This window comes from Dama dama, chromosome 18 (genome assembly GCF_033118175.1).
Source record: "Dama dama isolate Ldn47 chromosome 18, ASM3311817v1, whole genome shotgun sequence".
NCBI lineage: Eukaryota > Metazoa > Chordata > Mammalia > Artiodactyla > Cervidae > Dama > Dama dama.
This window is the reverse complement of record NC_083698.1, coordinates 73,245,982-73,266,320: the sequence shown is the minus strand read 5'-3', so window position 1 is coordinate 73,266,320 and position 20,339 is coordinate 73,245,982. Positions and strand designations below refer to the sequence as shown.

Here is a 20,339-nt window from a genome sequence, read left to right as displayed (position 1 = left end):
ACATGACTGACATGACTGAGAGACTTTCAAGACATCAATCACAAATGAACAAATACTGTATGATTCCACTTCTATCAGGTCCCTAGAGTAGTCAGGTTCAGAGACAGAAAGTAGAATGGTGGGTGGGAGGAGGATGGGGATCAATTGTTTAATGAGTACAAAGTGTCACTTTTAGGAGAGACACATCCCAAAAGTGGCCCATTGACACCGGGTCACCTCCGCAGACCCCGCCTCTGCCAAGACTCCGCCCTCTTCCAGGCCCCGCCTCCAGCCCGCCCGGTTCCACCCCTCCTCCTGGATCCGCCCTCTTTCAGGCCCCGCCTCCTCTGCTCCGCCCGGGCAGAGAGCGGAGAGCAAGCGCTGGTGACTCCGCAGACGCTGCGCCTGGAAAGGTGTGGAAGGGGTGGGGAGCGCAGGTCATCCCTAACCCGTCCTCCCTTCCCGCCCCGCTCTTGGCCGGCCAGCCGCCCTAGCTTGCGCAGGCCCGCGGCCACCCGCGCCTGAACGCTAGCTCGGGGCTCCACTGCTCTGGCCTGGGGGCGGGGTCGGCGCGCGGCGTCATGCATATGCATGAGCGACTCGGCGGCTCCATTGTGCCCTCGGAGCGGGCGGCGGCGCGATGGCGCGGGCGGCGGCAGCCCCGGGGCGGCGGGCGGCGCTGAGGGCGGGCTGAGCGCATGGAGCAGCGCGGACCGGGGGCCGCGGCGGCGAAGGGCCGGGCCGGGCGGCTAGGAGGTGAGCGGACCGGGCGGGCAGGTGCGGGCGGCGGGGGCGGCAGGTGCGGCAGGTGCGGGAGGCGGCAGGTGCGGCGTCTCCGGGCCGGGCGCTGCAGCGCCTCGGCGGGGCCCCGGCGGGGCTGGAGCCGGCCCTGCCGCCCACCTGCCGCACCTGCGGCGCGTGCGTCGTGGTCCTGGGCCGACTGGCCCGCTGCGCGCCGAGGCGACCCCTCACCTGAGCCTTTGTTGGGGCTGGCCGGAATCCGTCCAAACGCCCGAGGTGTCTGGGCAGGAGCCTCACGCGGGCCCTCTCCCAAACTGGCCTCGCTCCCTCCTTTCTGCGCTGTGGCCTGAAGGCTCACCTTTTGGGCCCCTCCGGGCCGTGCGTGCCATTGGCACGCGATGTGAGACCCGCGAAGGTATGCTTTGGGGCTGGCGACCCTGACCTTTCAGCCCCCAGCCGAGATTTTGGTGGAAATACCGTTTTCCCAACAGGACATACTGAAGCTCAGGCGGGACCGTGTCCTGCCCTCCCTTCCAGGGGTGTCCTACCCTAGCCTCCCCCATCTGCTCCCCGCTGCCCTGTCCCCCCCAACCCTGCTCCTCTACCCTGCTCCTCCGAACCTTCCTTGCCTCCCCTAGACCTGCTCCCCTACATCATGTTCCCCATACTCTCTTTCCGATAGTTCCGGAATATCCATGGTGATGTATTTGAGTCATTTGTGTTATCTCAGAAGATTTCACAGGGAAATACACAGAACATGTGACTCGATCTGTAAGACAGTTGATAGGGCGATCACAGATTCACCCACCAAATCCTGTCACACTAGAACCAGAGCAGAGGGCTTTTCTTGAAGAAGCTAGATAGAGGTAACAGGTTAGGTGAAGAATTCTTAACCTGATCCGGTGAGTACTGGCCTTGGGGACTTGTCACACCCAGAGGGTGGTTCCTGGCTGGAAAAAGAAAGGTGAGATAATGAATGACAGATTCAGAAGGACTGGTAGGATATACCTTGGGAGGACTCCTAATCATAGGATTGATCTCCAGAGGCAGCCAGGCCTCCCCATGGAGTGTCTGCTAGCCCTTGGATTCAGGATGGGAGCCGGGGCTGATGATTTAAAGGTGGTCATGTCTCCTCCCCTCTCTTGGTCCTAGGGTGGCCACCGTGTACCCATTTTCCACGTTGTAAACTGAGGCTCAGGGCAGGGCAGCCCTCCAGCTGTTCTCTGGAATTTCCCACACCTGGGCCATTGAGCAATGCTCCTTCCCGGGCATCTTGGATGAACTCTGAACACTTCAGCCAGTCAGTGTGTGGCCTTCCAAGTTGAGTGGCAGGACTTCAGCCACTTGAGCATGTGAGCCCCCACTTTTATGTCCTCCTGGGACGCTTGAGTTGTTAGTTTTCCTTCTCTGAGCCTGTTTGACTCCAGTGTTCCTCTACTTGGGGCTGGTCACCGGGAACTGTGGATTCCCTGTGCTGGAGGAGGCAGCGAGTCCCTGCTCTATGACTGTGTTGGCACTGCCCTCCTGGGGTCTGTTGGGTGGTCGCCAGGTGTGCTGCTGCTGGGTGCCTAGGCAAGGAGCATGGAGTTGGGGCAGAAGAGGTCGACCCAAGGTAACATCTGCCTTTGGAGACAGCAGTGCAGATACTCTGAGGTCCTGTGAAAGGGGAGTGTGAGGAGTGAGTTGCCTGTAGCTCTTTTACTGGAGGAAAATGTGATCTGACCCCCAGAAAGCCATGTGGCCTTCTAGACTGACATCACTCCAGGGCTTTCTGCCAAGGTCCTGGCTTCCAGTGAGCGTTGATGTGCAGGGAAAGCCCCCCGCCAGCAGGAAGCCACCAGAGGCTGGCCCTGGCCCTGCAAACACCCAGGCTCCTTCTTAACTCTTCCTCTGATGACCAGGAGTGGGGAGGAGGGTCTGCACTCACACCACATCTCTCTCCCTTTGTCAGGAGCAGAGGGTCCCCCAGTCCCCAACCTGGAGAGTTTGGGGCTTGTCAGGGAAGAGAGTTGACTTGATTCAGGAGCTTGGCAGGAAGTCACTGCCCCCGCTCAGTAAGCTCGGGGGTGGGGGGAACTGGAAATGTCTGTGGTCTTGTCCACAGCAGAGAAGTCATGGGGGTGGAATTCCCCAGACTCACGTGATGTAGGAAGCTGCCCTGGGCCCCAGACCAGCAGCCTCCACAGGGGCCCCCGCCCTACACCTGCCCTGTCCCCTCTCCTCCCCAGCTCTCCGGGGCTTTCAAACTGTGGTACCAGCAGCAGCACCTGCAAACTTACTGGAAATGCAAGTCTTGGGCCTCACTCCACCCTCTGAACTCAAAGTGGGGCTGAGTTCTGGTGAGCTGCCGTTGGAGAAGCTGCAGTTATGAACTAATACAGCCTGCCCTGGGACTCTGACCTGGGCCAGAGGGCCCTGTCTTCCTCCTGCTCTTCCCTTTGGGACAGCAAAGTGGGCCTGGCCAATCCAGCCAGCTTTAGTGTGGGAAATGATGGCCCTGGGCATCTCTGTGGGGAGAGAGAGCTGGCGGTGGTTGTACATTAAATAAATTTGTAGTTTGAGAGAATTATAGACTCTTAAGACATTACAAGAAATAACAGAGAGCTCTGTATCTTTTACTGGGTTTCCCTAGTGGTAACATCTTGTAAAAGTGTAGCACAACATCACAGGAGGGTACAACTCCATCAATACAGTTGATACAGATATTCCATGCCCACCTTCTGTATTCCCACTTGCTTCCCTTCCCTCCTCCCCACATTTAACCCCTGGCCGCCACCTGTGTGCTCTCCATTTGTGTAATTCCGTCATTTCAAGGATGTTATGTAAAGGGAATCATACAATGTGTAACCTTTGGGGACTGGCTTTTTCCACGCAGCATGGTTCTCTGGAGATTCCTGCAGGTTGGTGCCTGTATCAGTAGCCCTACCTTTTTATGCCTCTGGGCTCACAGTTGGTTAACTCTCCACCATTGAAGGATACTGCGTTTCCATGCTTTGGCTGTTAGGAATAAAACTGCTATAAATATTCACATTTTTTGTGTGTGAATATTTTGCGTGAACCTAAGTTTACACTCCTCTGAGATAAATGTTCAGGAATACAGTTGCTAGGTTATATAGTGTGTTGCGTGTTTAGTCGCTCAGTTGTGTCCGACTCTTTGCTACCCCATTGACTGTAGCCCACCATGTTTCTCTGTCCATGGGGATTCTCCAGGCAAGAATACTGGTTGCCGTGCCTTCCTCCAGAGGATCTTCCCAACCCAGGGGTCAAACCCAAGTCTCCTTCATTGCAGGAGGATTCTTTACCGTCTGAGCTACCAGGGAAGCCCTGGTTGTCTAGTAGCTGCATGCTTAGTTTTATAAGAAACTACCAAATCATTTTTCAGAGTGGCTGTGCCATTCTATATTCCCACCAGCCATGCATGAGAGACCCAACTTCTCCCAGCCAGCATTTGATGGTGTCACTTTTTTTGTTGTTGGCTGTGCCAGGTCTTAGTTGTGGCATCTGGGATCTTTGCAGCACGTGGGATCTAGTTCCCTGACCAGGGATCCAACCCAGGCCCCCTACATTGGCAGTGCAGAGTCTCAGCCCCTGAACCACCAGGGAAATCCCACTGTTTTTTTATTTTAGCCATCGTGGTAAGTGTGTAGTGACACCTCAGTGTGGTTTTAATTTGCATTTCTCTGATGGCCGGTGATGGTGAACCTCTTTTCGGATGTTTATTTGCCATCTGTACATCCTCTTTGGTGAAATATCTCCATATCTTTTGCCTGTCTTCTAATTTTTTTTTTAACTTTTGCATTTTGAGAGTTCTTTATTTATTCTAGATACTTGTCCTTTGTCAGATACGTAGCTTGCAGATATCTCTTCCAGTCTGTAATTTGTCTTTTCATCCTCTTTGTGGGGTCTTTCACAGAACAGAAATTTTCAGTTTTTCCTTTTATGAATCATGCTTTTGGTGTCAGATCTAAGAAAGTTCTTCTGACTTTGTGCTGTATATTTAAAATCTATGACCCACTTTGAGTTAATCTCTAAGATGTGAAGTTTAGGGGGTTTTTTGTCTGTTTGTCTTCTGCTTTTGCATGTCCAATAGGTCCGGCACCATTTGTTGAAAATACTGTCTTTCCTCCTTTGTGCACCTTTGTCAAAAACTTTTTCCATTGGGCATGTTTGTGTGGGTCTCTATTGAGTTGTCTCGTTTGTTCTATTGACCTCTGAGTCAATCCCCCTGCCAACACCACAGTCTAGAGTAGCCTATCTATGTTCTAAGTCCTGAAAACCCTGTATATTGCTCCAGGCCCCACTCAGCAGGTCTGGGGAGAGTTTCTATCTGTTGGCAGCGCCCCCCACCCCTCATTGCAGTGTTACCATCTTGGTGGTTGTCCCCACTGGGGACAACCAGCCCTCCCCTTGCCTGGCTGGGTGATTCTGGCTCGTAGGCCTGAGTCCAGTGACCCCTGAGCCTTCTGGAGTCACCAGCCCCTTGCTTTTTTGGCCTCTGCTTCCTGGTTGTCACGTGGTCTGGAGCTTGACTCCTCTGGGGAGGAGCATAGGGAAGGGGAGCAGGGCCAGGTGTGAGGTAGACAAGCCCACCAGATGCCTCCTTCCTCTGCTTTTCTAATCTATCACCTCCCCTCCCAGCCCTGGCTCCAGTTCTGGGATCTGCTTACCCCAGTGCTCTGTGAGAGGCCTGGGGCCCAAGCCACAGTCCCACTGTCCCCTTGACTTGCTCTGGGGTCCTGTGGAGGGACTGTGGAGGAGCCCCCGCTCCATGTGCCTTCAGAACTGTGTTTGCAGAGGACATGATCGTAACCCTGCCTCCCTGGGGCTGCCCTGTCCGTGAGGTCCAGATGGAGTGTGAGCTCTGGGTTTGAGTGAGTCCCAGGGCTGCCCTCTTGCTCCTGAGCCAGAGGGAGGCACTCTGAGTTCTGAGGAGGCAAGACTGAACCTCTGCAAGTTAGCTTCCCCAGGTTGTGTGTGTGTGTGTGTGTGTGTGTGTGTGTGTGTGTGTGTGTGGCCTTGAAGCACCTAAAAGGCAGTGGTGTTCTAGGATGGAATCTTGACACAGGTCGAGTGGGGCTTCCCCTGAGACCTCCTGAGAACCGTGGCCACTGTGGTTAGGCTAAGTGGAGGTGTGTGTGGAAAGTGGCCCTGGGAGTGCCAGCAAGGGCCCTCGGCCTGGTAGGTGAAGGGTTTGCTTGCGGGGGTGTCTGAAGGCGTTGGCAGCCTGAAGGAGAAGCCAGCCACTGCCTCGCTGGTTTTCTGAGGTGCTAAGTGGAAGAGAGCGGGCCCCACACGGTGGGGGGAAGCATCCCCCCTTTCCAGCATTGGCACACAAGCTCCATGAGTGTCCACTGGCCCCTGCTGCTGTGTCCCCATTGGGTCGCCCCCAGCCCTCTGCCCACTGCACTGTGTGTGCCTCCCTGCCTTGTTGCATCATCACCCTGGATGTCAGGCAACCTGTAGGGGTCAGGTCTGCCCCGGGCAGCCCCCTTGGCCTCAGAACGAGGGAGTGGGCACGTGTCACCCTTCTGCTGCCGTGGGGTGGGGGGCTGCCAGCCAAGGATGAGCTGCTGACCCCACACTGAGTTCCAGCAGGCAACCCACACACACACCCCCACCCCCTAATCTGGCTGGAGGATAGCTGACACTGTGACTCTGGCATCTGGAGGGCCTGCCCACCATGAGGCGGGGTAGTGCCTCCTGGTGGCCCCCTATGTGCTTCTGGCCTTGCCCTCCACCCGGGGGCCTTGTGTGTGGTTGGAGGAGAGGGGCTGGGGTGGATTCTGACAGTTGGGTCCCGAATACTCCCTGGCTTCTATATGTATCTATGCCTTCAAATAGGGAGGGGGAATGTGGAAGGTTTTGAGGATCAGAAAGCCTTCTTCCATCTTCCAAAGGTATCCCAGGAGTGGTTGGTGGCAGGGCCTGACGAGCAAGGGCTAATGCTGGCTTCTGAGCTAGATGTAAGGGGGTGTGGTGAGCAGAGGTTTGCCAGGGTGGGCAGTGTAAGGTCGGGCCAATGCCAGGGTGGCCTGACCACCCCACCCCACCCCGAGTGGGCCCCCAGGTCTCCTGTCACCCTCCATCCTTGAGAACAGAGGCAGGACGGGGCTTGGTACTCCTAGCTGCGTCTCCATGCACTTCCGTCCCCCTTGTCCCCACAGCCAGAGCAGCCGAGTCTCACGTGAGCACCAGTGCGGGCTGCTTCCTGCCTCCCGCAGACCTGGCCTTCAGGCTGTTCCCAAGCCAATGAACCCCATGAACCCCATGAAACCTGCCCTGCCCCCCGCACCACACAGGTGAGTGGGGGCTCCGGCTGCCCTCCCCTCTCAGGCCTCCGAACATGGGAGGGTGGTGGTGGAGTGGGACCCCGCTGCTCTCAGCCTTCGGATCCTCCCTGGTGGGGTTCTCAGCACCTGAGGCCTCCTGACCCAGGCTCCCCACCTGTGCCTCTCTGTGCAGTGATGGTCCATTCGCATATGAGGCGGTGCCTTGGCAACAGAGTGCCACTCAGCCAGCAGGATCACTGTCTGTGGTCACAACCGTGTGGGGAGTCGGCAACGCAGCACAGAGCCAGGTGAGCCCAGCCCTGGCCCCACCCTGGGAGGCGTCAGCGCCCAGCTCAGGTCTTGGAGGCGTGGAGCCAGGGCTTCCTGGGTCTCCCACGTCCTCTGAAACCAGTTCTTCCACGCATGGCATGGGATCCTCTCCTCCTGTCTTTGCCTGGCCTCCACACCCCAACCTGTGCGCAGCTCCCCACCACTCCCACCACCCCTCTGGACCACCCCTCCCCTCTGTCCCCACCTCCACCTCCTCACCTGCCAGGCCTCTTCTTTCCAGCACTTTAGAAACACTGCACGAAGCAGGTTGTTTGCATGGTCTCCTTTAGTGATTCTCGGTTCCTTGTAGGTTTTGGGGAACCCCATGGGCCCTGCAGGGAGCCCCCCCGGCAGCTCCGTGATGCCCGGCATGGCAGGCGGCAGCTCTGCCCTGAGCTCCCCACAGTGCCTCGGACAGCAGGCGTTCGGTGAGGGTGGTGCCAACAAGGGCTATGTGCCGCAAGGGGTGTATGGCCGCGGGGGCTACCCCGGGGGCCCTGGCTTCACTACCGGGTAAGTAGGACCCTCCTCCCCTGGCAGGTGTGCCAGGAGCCCTCTGGGGGGGCGATGCTTCTTACTTGGTGGGCACCAGGGAACTGTGTGATCGGGAATTATTGTAACTTTGCTGCTCCTGCCAGCTCCTGAGATAATGATGGGGTGTCTGGGAAAGAATGGGGCTCCCCATAGGTGCCGTGTGCCCCCCCCAGCAGAGGCCAGGGAAGCGCCTCTGAGCTGAGCCTTCTGTTTCTTGCAGGTATGCGGGCGGCCCAGGGGGGCCGGGGGGCCTGGGCCTCCCCTCACACTCAGCACGGCCATCCACTGACTTCACTCAAGCAGCAGCAGCTGCTGCAGTGGCTGCTGCCGCCGCCACAGCCACCGCCACAGCCACGGCCACCGTGGCCGCCCTCCAGGAGAAGCAGAGCCAGGAGCTGAGCCAGTACGGAGCGGTGAGGCCCCACAGCTCCTCCTGTGTGGCCCATGTGTGCTGGCCCGGAAGACGGGGGCCTGTCAGGAAACCAGGGTGGAGGACTTGGGGACATGCAGGCCATGTTTCAGGGCTGATGGAGATGAGACAGGAAGGGAGTGGGAAGCTGAGGGGAGAGGTCCCGGGCTGGGGACAGCCTGCCTGCAAGGGGTGGGCTTGGGGGTGACACCCACACTGGTGGGTAAGGTCTGGATGGTTCTTGTCTTCTTTTCCCAGATGGGGGCTGGACAGTCTTTTAACAGCCAGTTCTTGCAGCACAGTGGTCCCCGAGGGCCCAGCGTGCCCAGCAGCATGAACCCGGCCAGCGTGGGAGGGCTGATGGGCCCCTCCAGCATGAGCCCCATGGGCATGAACCCTACCCGGGCAGCGGGCATGGCGCCCCTCTATTCAGGGCAGCGCCTGCCCCAGCAAGGGTACCCAGGCCCCCCCCAGGCCCAGCCGCTGCCCCGACAGGGTGTCAAGAGAGCCTACTCGGGCGAGGTGAGTAGCCGGGCTTCCCTCCTCACGAGGGCCATCAGAGTCGTTGGATGTGAGAGAACTGGCCATACCTGATGAGGGACTCCACCGTCCCTTTGTGGGAACCGGCTTCCCCGACACCTCTTCTTCTGGGCCTTTTGCCTCTTTCCTTCCTCAGGTGTACCCTGGGCAGCAGTACCTGCCAGGAGGCCAGTATACGCCTGGTGCCACCCAGTATGCGCCTAGCCCCGGGCAGCCCCCTGCCCCATCCTCCTACCCCGGGCACAGGCTGCCCCTGCAGCAGGGCACAAGCCCATCCCTGTCCACCGCCAGCCCTGTGGGACCACACTTCAAGGTAGGGCCGGCTCTACCCGGCCTCTGCGGCCCCTGCTGGCCCTGCACCCAGCTTTGTGGGACACAGACAGACCTTGAGGCAGCCAGGGCCGGCTGGGGAGTGGGCCCTGGAGTGCTCAGGTGACAGGCAGCCACGAGCTTCACAGGGGTCCCGACTAGTGTAGGGCAGCTCCCAGGACAGGCATGCAGGTGTGAAAGGAGCCTCTGTGAGAGGTATGGCATAGGGATTGTCAGGCAGGTACCAAGCCACTTTAGGGAGAAGTGTGCCCATTTCCTCTGCTTGCTACCAAGTAGCCCAGCAAGGGGACAGGCCAGAGGGGTCAGGAGGGGCCTGAGTGGTAGAGATGCTGCTGGAGAAGGGCAAGGAGATGTGAGTACCTATGTCCTTTCAGCCTCTGTGGCTTCCCTGTAAATCCCTCTGATGTGTGGGGTCAGCTCTTTTTCTGTAGTGGTAATTCTGTAAATTATGAAATCTGTGTGTGCTCCCTGTAGGTTATTTGGGGAACCCAAAAAGTATATAAAGAAAAAAGACCAGCACCCACCCATGCATGTGCCGAGTTCCCTTGTCCCCAGCCCTCTCCTAGGGTCGGTTCCAGGCCCTGCTTGGAGGCAGGCGGCAGCCCCACACACATGCGGTTTTCTCTCCTGCAGCCTGCAGAGCAGTTCAACGGGCAGGGTGCCAGCTTCAACGGAGGCAGCATCAGCTACAGCCAGCCTGGCCTGAGCGGGGTATGGTCAGATGGGCAAGCGGGCGGGAGGCCCACGGGGTGGGTGCGGGGAGAGAGGGCACTCAGGCAGGAGGGCATGTGGAGGCCCAGCCAAGCGCCCCTGGGGCTGGCCCCTGCCCATCCCTGGCCTGACCGTTCCCAGCGGGTGCTCCAGGAACAAGCACCCCCTCACCAGTCCACCTCCACTGTTTGTTCCACGCCACAGCCCGCTCGTTCCATCCCTGGCTACCCCAGCTCCCCACTGCCTGGGAGCCCCACGCCACCCATGACCCCCGGCAGCAGCATCCCCTACATGTCTACCAGTCAGGAGGTCAAGTCTCCCTTCCTGCCTGACCTCAAACCCAGTGTGAGCAACTTGCACCCATCGCCACCTGGTGAGTGAGGTCTGCTCTCAGGACTGGTGGGCAAGGGCTCTGGAGAGTCCTGCAGGGAACTTGGGGGGTGAGGGAAGGCCTTCACCTTTATTTTCTATTAAAGGAGCTCTTTGCAAATCTATTCGAGGTGTAGATCACCTCTCTAGAAAAATAGCCGTGCACCCAAAGTTTTGGGTATGGTTCCAGGGTATGTATGGGCCCCCAGAAGCCCACTCCTGATATCTGGGAGACCACTGCAGCAGCAGCAGCAGCTGGGGTCTTAAAACCCTGACTTGAGCACTGGGGTGGTAGCAGGTGGCCCGTTCACACCTCTTCTGCCTCCTGCTCCCTCTGAAAGCACCAAAAGCGCCACCTTTTTGGGTGGGGAGCGTGTTCTCTGAGAGTCATAATGCAGGGATCATTGGGCCAGGCAGGGAAGAATGGCAGGTCACCAAGATCCTGTTTCTATTGGAGGTGAAGGCCGAGCCCAGAATCCTAGGAGAGATGCTGTCCTAAGGCCCAGCCCCATGAAAGGGGAGGAGGGGCCACACTCCTCTCCACCATGGGCCCCACGATGGGGGCAGGTGCAGGCTGCCTGGCCTGGTGGCCATCCAGGGCTGGTGGCCTGCTCACACCTGCGTGGCCTGCTTCCAGGCAGTGGCCCCTGTGACGAGCTGCGGCTGACCTTCCCCGTGCGGGACGGGGTGGTCCTGGAGCCCTTCCGCCTGCAGCACAACCTGGCGGTGAGCAACCATGCTTTCCAGCTCCGAGACTCCGTCTACAAGACCCTGATGCTGAGGTGAGCGGACGCCTGCCCCACAGCTTGCGGCACCACCCGCCGCCCCCTGACTCTCAGCATCCGTCCTCCCCATGCAGGCCTGACTTGGAGCTGCAGTTCAAGTGCTACCACCACGAGGACCGGCAGATGAACACCAACTGGCCAGCCTCGGTGCAGGTCAGTGTCAACGCCACCCCACTCACCATCGAGCGCGGCGACAACAAGACCTCCCACAAGCCCCTCTACCTGAAGCACGTGTGCCAGCCGGGCCGCAACACCATCCAAATCACCGTCACCGCCTGCTGCTGTGTGAGTGCCCGTATCAGGGCAGGGCGGGGCCATCATCACTGAAGAAGATGGCACTGGCTCTCCTCCTTCCCGTGATGGGCCTTAGAGAAAAGGGTCTCAGTTAAAAATGTCCTGGCAGCTTTCCAGTTAGGTTCAATAACTAGATTTGATGCTCATGTAAGCATCAAATGTTAATTATGTAAGAGAAGCAAGCTAAGCTTGCCTGTTTCCTGGAAGAAGCTCACAAAGTCCCGAGTCCCAGCTGACCCTGAATCCTTGTTAAGGAGTCATCTGGGTTCTGGCAGCTCCAGATCCAGCACTAGAAGAGACACTTAGATGCACAGCTCTGATCAGCTTAGGTGGGAGGGAGCAGAGGCAAGGCAATCCTAATGTGGCCCTGTGGGCCTGGGATGTTATCACGTGGACCCAGCATAAGATACCAGTGGATGCTGTAGGCAGGGTGCACTCAGGGGCCTCTCGAATAATTGTGTTTCAACAGAGAGGCTGTGGTTGAACACTGGTTCAGACACACAGTGAGCTTTACCAATAGGTGTGGGTGTGGGCTCCTGACTCCCTGGGGAGGCGTGGCAGTAGCCCACCTGTGCATTGGCCGTGAGAGGAGGGTGGGCCAGCACAGAGCCTCCCCGCGCCGCCCCCCGCTGACCACATCCTCCCGCTGCAGTCTCACCTCTTCGTGCTGCAGCTGGTGCATCGGCCATCCGTCCGCTCCGTGCTGCAGGGCCTCCTCAAGAAGCGCCTCCTGCCCGCCGAGCACTGCATCACCAAGAGTGAGTGGCCCTCGCGCTCCCCAGCTCTGCTGGGGCCGCTGCCACGCCTGGCACGTCCCCATGTTAGACACGGCTGTCTCCTCGGGGTCAGGGGCTCCATGCCGGGGGGAGCGGTCAGTCCCAGAATGGCCCTCAGAGGTGCTGAGCTAGCAGTGGCCTAGTCCCGCTTGGCAGCCCTCACTCACGACTTGCTTTCCCCTGTTGGTGTCAGTAAAGCGGAACTTCAGCAGCGGAACCATTCCTGGCACCCCAGGGCCCAACGGAGAGGATGGGGTGGAGCAGACAGCCATCAAGGTGGCCCTCAAGTGCCCCATCACCTTCCGCAGGATCCAGCTCCCTGCCCGGGGCCACGACTGTCGCCACATACAGGTGGGTGGTCACCCCAAAGCTTTTGCTGCCGTTTTACTGTTTTTGGCGAATGTGTCCTCTGAGCACCTCAGCTGGTGGGTGGCAGGGCAGTCCAGCCCGTGGACAGGCTGCCTGGCTCCCCTGCCCTCTTCCCTCAGGCTTGGCTTTTGTTTCTTCTAATATTATCCTAAGTATAACAGCCATTTTACTGGGCTCTTGGGGCTCCATTGTATTTTACTTATGTACTATTTTATTTACTTATTTAGCTGCAGTGGGTCTTAGTTGTGGCATGCAGATCTTCAGTCTGTTGCGGCACATGGGATCTTTCAGTTACTATGGGCAGAATCTTTAGCTGTGGCATGTGAACTCTTAGTTGCAGCATGTGAGGTCTAGTTCCCTGACTGGGAATCAAACCCAGGCCCCCCTGCACTGAGAGCACGGGTCTTAGCTACTGGACCACCAGGAAAGTCCTGGGGCTCCCGTTTCAAACAGCATCGGGGATGCAGGGCACAGTCTGCTCCCTGCCTTGCCCCCAGGAGCAGCACCTGAGGTTCCTTCTGCAGAAACACTCTGTGGGTAGACACGTACCCGCACTCTCCCCTCACCCTCCATCTTTGGTTACATAAGCAGTATACCCATCGCTCTGCATAATGTTTTTCTTCCACACCACATCCTGGAAGTTGTTCCCTATCAGCACGGTTGACCAATTCTTGCTTTGGCCACATGTCATTCCCATGAGGGCTCTGTAGGCATCCTGTCTCTTATGTCTGTGAGGATGGTGCCACGGTGAAAGCCTGGCACATGCGCCTTCTCAACATGCAGTAAATAAGCCCCACGTCCCTAGAACTGCAGGGCTGGCTCTCAGGGCATGGCTGGCTTACCCCTAGCCCCAGTGTGAGTAACTGTCTCCCCTTTCTCTGCAGTGCTTTGACCTGGAGTCCTATTTACAGCTTAACTGTGAGCGAGGGACCTGGAGGTGCCCCGTGTGCAAGTGAGTGTGTCAGAAGCGGTCCCCGTGGCTCTGGGGGCGGGTGGCACGTCCTCGCAGGCTGTTAACAGTCATTTCCTTCCATCAGCACTGAGAAGTGCCTGCCCCAGATGTGAGGATGGTGCTGCTCTAGGCAGGGACCTCATGCAGGGTCACCTCACACCGGGGGCAGAGATATGACGGGGTCCGTGCCCCAGGTGAGGTCGGGCCAGCCGTCTGAGCTGTGTCTCCTTGGTTTTCTACAGCAAGACGGCGTTGCTGGAGGGCCTCGAGGTGGACCAGTACATGCTGGGCATCCTCATTTACATTCAGAAGTAAGTCTTCTTTCCTGCAGCCCCAGAGGGCAGCCCTGGGACAGGTGCGGAGACACCCCGTGCTGAATCAGCATGGAGCGGGCTCAGCTCCAGGCCATGGACGGAATCCATGTCCGACCTGCATGCCACAGGCACGTGGAGCGTGCTGGGCAGCCACGAGCATTTGAGTGGAAGGTTGGCCTAGAAGCAGTGCAGGGCCAGGAGAGGCGGCGGGGCAGGTGGTAACCAGCCCTGCTGTCCCTGCCCAGCTCTGACTACGAGGAGATCACCATCGACCCCACGTGCAGCTGGAAGCCAGTGCCGGTGAAGCCTGACTTGCACGTCAAGGAAGAGCCGGATGGGCCGGTGCTGAAGCGCTGCCGCACTGTGAGCCCTGCCCACATGCTCATGCCCAGCGTGATGGAGATGATCGCCGCCCTGGGCCCGGGTGCCACACCCTTCACCCCCCTGCAGCCCCCCTCAGCCCCAGCCCCTGGCGACTACCCCAGCCAGGGTGAGTACAGGGGACTCGCCCTGGAAAATTAGGGCCCTGGGCGATGATCCAGCTTCTCCCACCAGTCTGCCACCTGTGAACGCATTGCTCTGAGGGCCACGAGCCTGGGGGCCTGGTTGGGGACTTGGGGGTACAGATGCCCAGCTGGGTGGTGGGGGTTGGGCAGAGGTGCCCAGGCTATGGCTGCATCCACCTCCCCAGAGGTTTGGAACAGAGGTCTGTGTTGGCACACTTCCAGACCAGCCGCATCCAGCCCTGTGGGTGGGAGTGTCTGGGCATGGTGGGTCCCATTCCTGTCCCCTCACAGCCTCCTGGCAGTGGCATGACCACTTCCCCCAGCAGCAGCGAGAAGAAATGCCCTTTCCCAAGTAGCAACTTCATAAAGGCCAACATCCTCTGGGCGAGCGCAGTGAGTCCCGCCCGTGCTGTGGCCAGTCTGCCCTCGTGGCTCGGCCAGCATGAGCCCCCTGCCCTCACCTGGACCTGGCTCTCCTCTCTCAGGTTCCAGCTTCCTGGGACCCGGGACCTTCCCCGAATCCTTCCCATCCACCACGCCCAGCACCCCAACCCTGACTGAGTTCACCCCAGGGCCACCGCCTGTCTCCTATCAGTCCGACATTCCCAGCAACCTCCTGACGCCAGAGAAGTCCGGCCCCTGCCTCCCAGGCCAGGTCAGTGTCGAGTCAAGGGGCTGTGGAGCTGTCCCCCCAGGGAGCCCTCGAGCCGTTTTACTAGGTTGTTCTCTCCTTTCTCAGATGGCACCAGCAGGTCACCTGGACCCAGCCCATAACCCTGGGCCCCCGGGGCTGCACGCCCCTAACCTTGGAGGCCCCCCAGGGCCCCAGCTGCATCATCCAAACCCTCCCCCAACATCCCGGCCAGCTCTGGGCCCAGTGAACTCGGGGCCTCTCAGCGAGCTGGCCTTCAGTGCTGCCACAGGCATGATGGGGCACCCTGTGTCTGGGGCAGGGGAGGCCCCGGAACCGACTCTGGACGTGAGTACTGGGCCCTGTGTTGGGGAGCACTTGGAGCTGGGGCTCGGGGGTGCTTATCTGTTGTCCCCAGGGTCCGTGCACTTCATAGAAGGAAAGACAGTGACTCCTCCATGACTTCCAGACTCGGGGAGAGCTGGTTGGGTGATGCCAGCATCTTTGTTGTCAGATGTCCAGAGTAGCTGTGGGGTGATTGTGTCCAGGCACCTGGTTCTCGGGACCTGCGCGCCAACGTGGCACATGCAGAGTCCCCGAGAAGACTTGGCTTGTGGCCAGTGACACCGGCCTTAGGGTCTGACTTGACTTGTCTGACTCACAGGTGGTGTGCGAGCCAGAACCAGTGCATAAAAGACAGGTGATTGTCCCTCCATCCTGATAAATGAATACAAAGTTCAACGTGAAAAAATGTGGCAAGCACAGCTCAAAGCAGAAAATTCCACCTTCTGCATTCATGCTGTTCGTGTTCAGGACCCCTCACGGGCCGGGGTGTCCCATGTTGTCCTTGGACAGCTTAACCCGAGTGATTCCTGGTTGCAGAACAGTCTTTGGCAGGAAGAGGCCCTGTGAGGAGCAGGCTGAGGGTTTCTGGTGCTAGCCTGTGTTGGAGGCTGGCGGGGGGGCACCCCACTTCCCGGCTGGGCCTGGGGACCCGGTTGGGATGCTGTGGCAGGTCCCAGGCCAGAGCTTCTATCAGGTTTGCTTTGTCCCCAGCTGCTTCCAGAACTGACCAACCCCGATGAGCTGCTGTCCTACCTGGGCCCGCCCGACCTCCCCACAAACAGCAACGATGACCTGCTTTCTCTCTTCGAGAACAACTGATCCTATCTGTCAACCACCTGGCTGGCAGGGACGTGCCCACCGCTGTCTCGCACCCTTCTTTCCAGCCCAGCCCCACCTGACACCAGCGGCCCTCCCCACGTGTACACCTGGAGCTGGGACCCGCCTCCGACACCTGGCTGCCGGAGGCTGCACCGCACTGGCTGGGAAGGGAGCCCTGGGGCAGGGTTCTCACTGGCCCAGTTTGCAGCTGCAGAACTGTTTTTGAGGAGATGCCCAGCCCTGCCCCCATCTGTGCCAGCCCATGCTTGTCCAGCCCTGCCTGGTTCATGCATACCCACCACCCCTGAACTCCAGCCTCACCCAGGCCCCCCACCCCGCCTGCTCCCACCAGCCTGCATCTTGTCCAGCGTTGACCTTTCTGTTTCAATGACCCGTTTGGCCCTAGGCCAGCAAGGAGTGGGTTACTCTGTCCTGGGGCCTGGTCTCGCCCAACTTGCTATGGTAGGGGCTTCAGACTGAGGCTGGGGGTGGGGGGCTCTAAAGCACAACAGTGTACATAGTGTAGAAACACTAATAGATGTAGGGTGGCTGATTCCTCTGTGCAGGTTGGGTCTCCGTGGGCTCCTGTCCTCACCCATGTGCAGGCCGGGACGGGTGGAGGGCAGCAGGCTCCCTCCTGCTGGCGTTTGGGCTCAGACTCGGCCCCATGTGCAGATTCTCCAGCAGCCTGTTCCCCCAAAGTTCCCCTTTTCTGTAAGAGTGAAGAATTGGTCCCACAGTGTTTTTTAAGTCCACCTCTCCTCCCACGTCCACCCTGGGGCCACGCCAGGTGGGGGAGGAGGGGCCACCACACTCTAGGTGCAGGGCTGAGTCGTGTCCCCTGTCTGCCTGTCTCTATTAAAGGACTCCCTCGTGGTGGGCCTGGCAAGTCCCTCCTTCCTGCTCCACCTGCTTACCACACATGGGCGGGGCTCCCTGCTCAAGGCAAGGACCAGCTATTTGCAACCCGTGGTAAATTTCCTTGTCCCTGGAATTTTCCAAGTTGGCTCTGTCTAGAGAGCTATTTGTGAAGTGTCACCAGGGCTGGGAGACACATCTGCCACCACGTCACCGTGTGGGCTTGCCTCAGGCGTGGAGCCAGCTATGGGGCAAAGGGGCAGGGTCTGAGTGCCTGACCAGCTGCATACTGGTTCATCTGTGCATTCATTGCCCAAGTGGCCCCGTGGGCCTTCCAGTCCAGCAGAAAAGGCTTATGAGCCCTGTCGGGGAGGGGGGGGGCACAGCCAGAGACCGGCCCCAGTGGATGTGGGGCAGTGTCCAGGATGGGGCGGCTCCAGGTTGCCCACTGACATTTTGAAACCCCAGGTGTGGGCCTTCCTATGCCTCTGCAGCCTTGTTTCTACCTGAGGGAACAGAAGTAGAGAAAGGCTACGGGAGGAACAGTGGCCCCAGGGTTGTAAGGGGCAGAGAGGCAAGCCCCAGGGTTTGCCCAGAAGCCCACCCCAAGGACAGGTAGGCAGCAGGGTCAGAGACAGGCCCAGCACAGCCCACCCCTAGGAGTGGGGGGCGGGGGGGCACGCTCCTACCTGTTCTGGGGGGCATTAGGCACAGCTGGGAATGTCCCAACTTGTGGTCTCGGTGGGCCTTTGCACCCTCGGCCTGTAACATTCTGGATGTTGGGTGGAGTGGGGAGAACAGGAGGTGGGGATGAGCCAAGATAGCTTCTAGCTACTCAAACTCCACCCGTGGGGGCAGGGAGTGGGTGTGAGGGGAAATTGCACACCATCAGGGCCCCCAGCTCCGATGTCACTGCAGCATCTTTTCAAACACAGCAGGATGAAATTAAGGTGTGGGAGTTGATGAAATGTGATTGCATTCCTGTAAAACATGACACCAAATATATACATTTCATGGATTCACACACATGAGGCAGTGATGAAAGGAAGCAAGATGGTCAACATGTTGGCCACAGTGCTTCCTATCAGAACAGCATGGGTATGTCCAGGGAGAGTATCAATGGTGTCCTCATCCTCAAGGGGAGCGGTGGTTTCATGAGCTTCACATGCTTCATATATTGTATATCCCAGTAAGTCCTTGATGGCTCAGCAGGTAAAGAATGTGCCTGCAATGTTGAAGACAGGAGATGTAGGTCCTATTCCTAGGTCAGGAAGATCCCCTGGAGGAGGAAAATGGCAACCCGCTCCAGTCTAGCCTGGAGAATCCCATGGACAGAGGAACTTGGAGGGCTACAGTCCAAAGGGTCACAGAGTCAGACACAACTGAGTGACTAAGCACAATGTACATACCAAATACACAACTTAAAAAGCCAACTAGGCCTAACAGAACTGTTCACCGGACAGCAGCAGAATACATGTTATTTTTGAGTGCATGTGGAACATTCTCCAGGAGAGACCACGTGTTAGACTGTGAAACAAGTCTCAATAAAAAAAGTTGAAATCATACAAAGAATGTAGTCTGACCACAGTGAAATGTAGATAACAGAAGAGAAGACGCTTATCTGCTGGAAAACTCAAATATGTGGAAATGGACACTTCAAAAACTGAAGGGTCACAGGAGAAACCACGAATGAATTACAGTATAAAACACTACACAAATTGTATTTTGTGAGCAAAAAAAATTTAATTTTGGCTGTGCTGGGTCCTTGTTGCTGCATGGGCTTTTCTCTAGCTGCGGCGAGTGGGGTCTACTCCTTGGTACAGTGTGCAGGCTTTTTATTATGGCTTCTCGTTTGGTGAAGCACGGGCTCTAGGGTGCTTGGACTTCAGTAGCTGTGGTGTGTGGGTTCAATGGTTGTGGTTCCTGGGCTCTGGAACATGGGTTCAATAGTTGTGGGGCATGGGCTTAGTTGCTCTGCGGTATGTGGGATCTAACCCGTCGTCTCCTGCATTGGCAGATGATTATTTACCACTGAGCCACCAGGGTAGCCCTACACACCAAAATTTAATATGCAATTAAAGCGGTTTAAGTAGGGAAATTTATAGCTGTAAATGTCTACAGATAGGGAGCTCACTCAACCTAACTACCACTGAAGGCAGTAGAAAAAACTAAATCCAGAGCTCACAGAAGGAAGGAAATAACTATTAGAGCAAGCGAATAGGAAAACAATAGAGAAGCATTGTCAGCAAAGTTGTTTCTTTGAAAAGCAACAGAATGAACAAACCTTTAGCTACACTGACTAAAGGAAAAGAAACAAATGACTAAAATACGAAATGAAATTCAGGGAAGTTACTATGAGCTCACCTTGGGATCAGCCAGCCATCCAGTTCAGTTGCTCAGTTATGTCCAACTCTTTATGACCCCGTGGACTGCAGCATGCCAAGCTTCCCTGTCCAGCACCAACTCCGAAGCCTACTCAAACTCATGCCACTGAGTCGGTAATGCCATCCAACCATCTCATCCTCTGTTGTCCACTTCTCCTCCCACCTTCAATCTTTCCCAGCATCAGGGCCTTTTCAAATGAGTCAGTTCTTCACATCAGGTGGCCAAAGTATTGGAGTTTCAGCTTCAACATCAGTCCTTCCAATGAATATTCAGGACTGATTTCCTTTAGGATGGACTGGTTGGATCTCCTTGCAGTCCAAGGGACTCTCAAGAGTCTTCTCCAACACCACAGTTCAAAACCATCAATTCTTCAGCGCTCAACTTTCTTTACAGTCCAACTGTCACATCCATACGTGACTACTGGAAAAACTATAGCCTTGACTAGACAGACCTTTGTTGGCAAAGTAATGTCTCTGCTTTTAAATATGCTGTCTAGGTTAGTTATAACTTTTCTTCCAAGGAGTAAGCATCTTTTAATTTCATGGCTGCGGTCACCATCTGCAGTGATTTTGGAGCCCCCCAAAATAAAGTCTGCCACTGTTTCCACTGTTTCCCCATCTATTTACCATGAAGTGATGGGACCAGATGCCATGATCTTAGTTTTCTGAACGTTGAACTTTAAGCCAACTTTTTCACTCTCCTCTTTCACTTTCATCAAGAGGCTCTTTAGTTCTTCTTCACTTTCTGCCATAAGGGTGGTGTCATCTTTATATCTGAGGTTATTGATATTTCCCCCGACAATCTTGATTCCAGCTTGTGCTTCATCCAGCCCAGTGTTTCTCATGATGTACTCTGCATATAAGTTAAATAAGCAGAGTGAATATACAGCCTTGATGTACTCCTTTTCCTATTTGGAGTCAGTTTATTGTTCCATGTCCAGTTCTAACTGTTGCTTTCTGACCTGCATACAGATTTCTCAGGAGGCAGGTCAGGTGGTCTGGAATTTCCATCTCTTGAAGAATTTTCCACAGTTTGCTGTGATCCACACAGTCAAAGGCTTTGGCATAGTCAATAAGGCAGAAGTAGATGTTTT

General features: G+C 57.0%; 1 protein-coding gene across 7 annotated transcripts; it reads left to right on the top strand.

Moving 5' to 3' along the window:
• The first annotated feature begins 330 nt into the window (after window positions 1–330).
• On the top strand, window positions 331–18,433 carry ZMIZ2 (zinc finger MIZ-type containing 2). Of its 7 annotated transcripts, none has more exons than XM_061165593.1 (20): window positions 331–392; window positions 6,885–7,019; window positions 7,183–7,297; window positions 7,630–7,832; window positions 8,074–8,266; window positions 8,521–8,784; window positions 8,939–9,115; window positions 9,766–9,843; window positions 10,048–10,216; window positions 10,850–10,994; window positions 11,072–11,282; window positions 11,944–12,049; window positions 12,261–12,418; window positions 13,321–13,388; window positions 13,631–13,699; window positions 13,948–14,192; window positions 14,694–14,863; window positions 14,948–15,187; window positions 15,504–15,539; window positions 15,896–18,433. In XM_061165593.1, exons 2-20 carry the CDS (start codon window positions 6,970–6,972, stop codon window positions 16,001–16,003), a joined length of 2,805 nt encoding a protein of 934 aa, XP_061021576.1. In that variant the 5' UTR covers window positions 331–392; window positions 6,885–6,969; the 3' UTR covers window positions 16,004–18,433. The 7 variants fall into 7 exon arrangements, with proteins under 7 accessions (XP_061021576.1, XP_061021575.1, XP_061021581.1 ...); XM_061165592.1 differs by lacking the exon at window positions 331–392 and adding an exon at window positions 603–735; XM_061165595.1 differs by lacking the exon at window positions 331–392 and adding an exon at window positions 1,900–2,072.
• The last annotated feature ends 1,906 nt before the right edge of the window (window positions 18,434–20,339 follow it).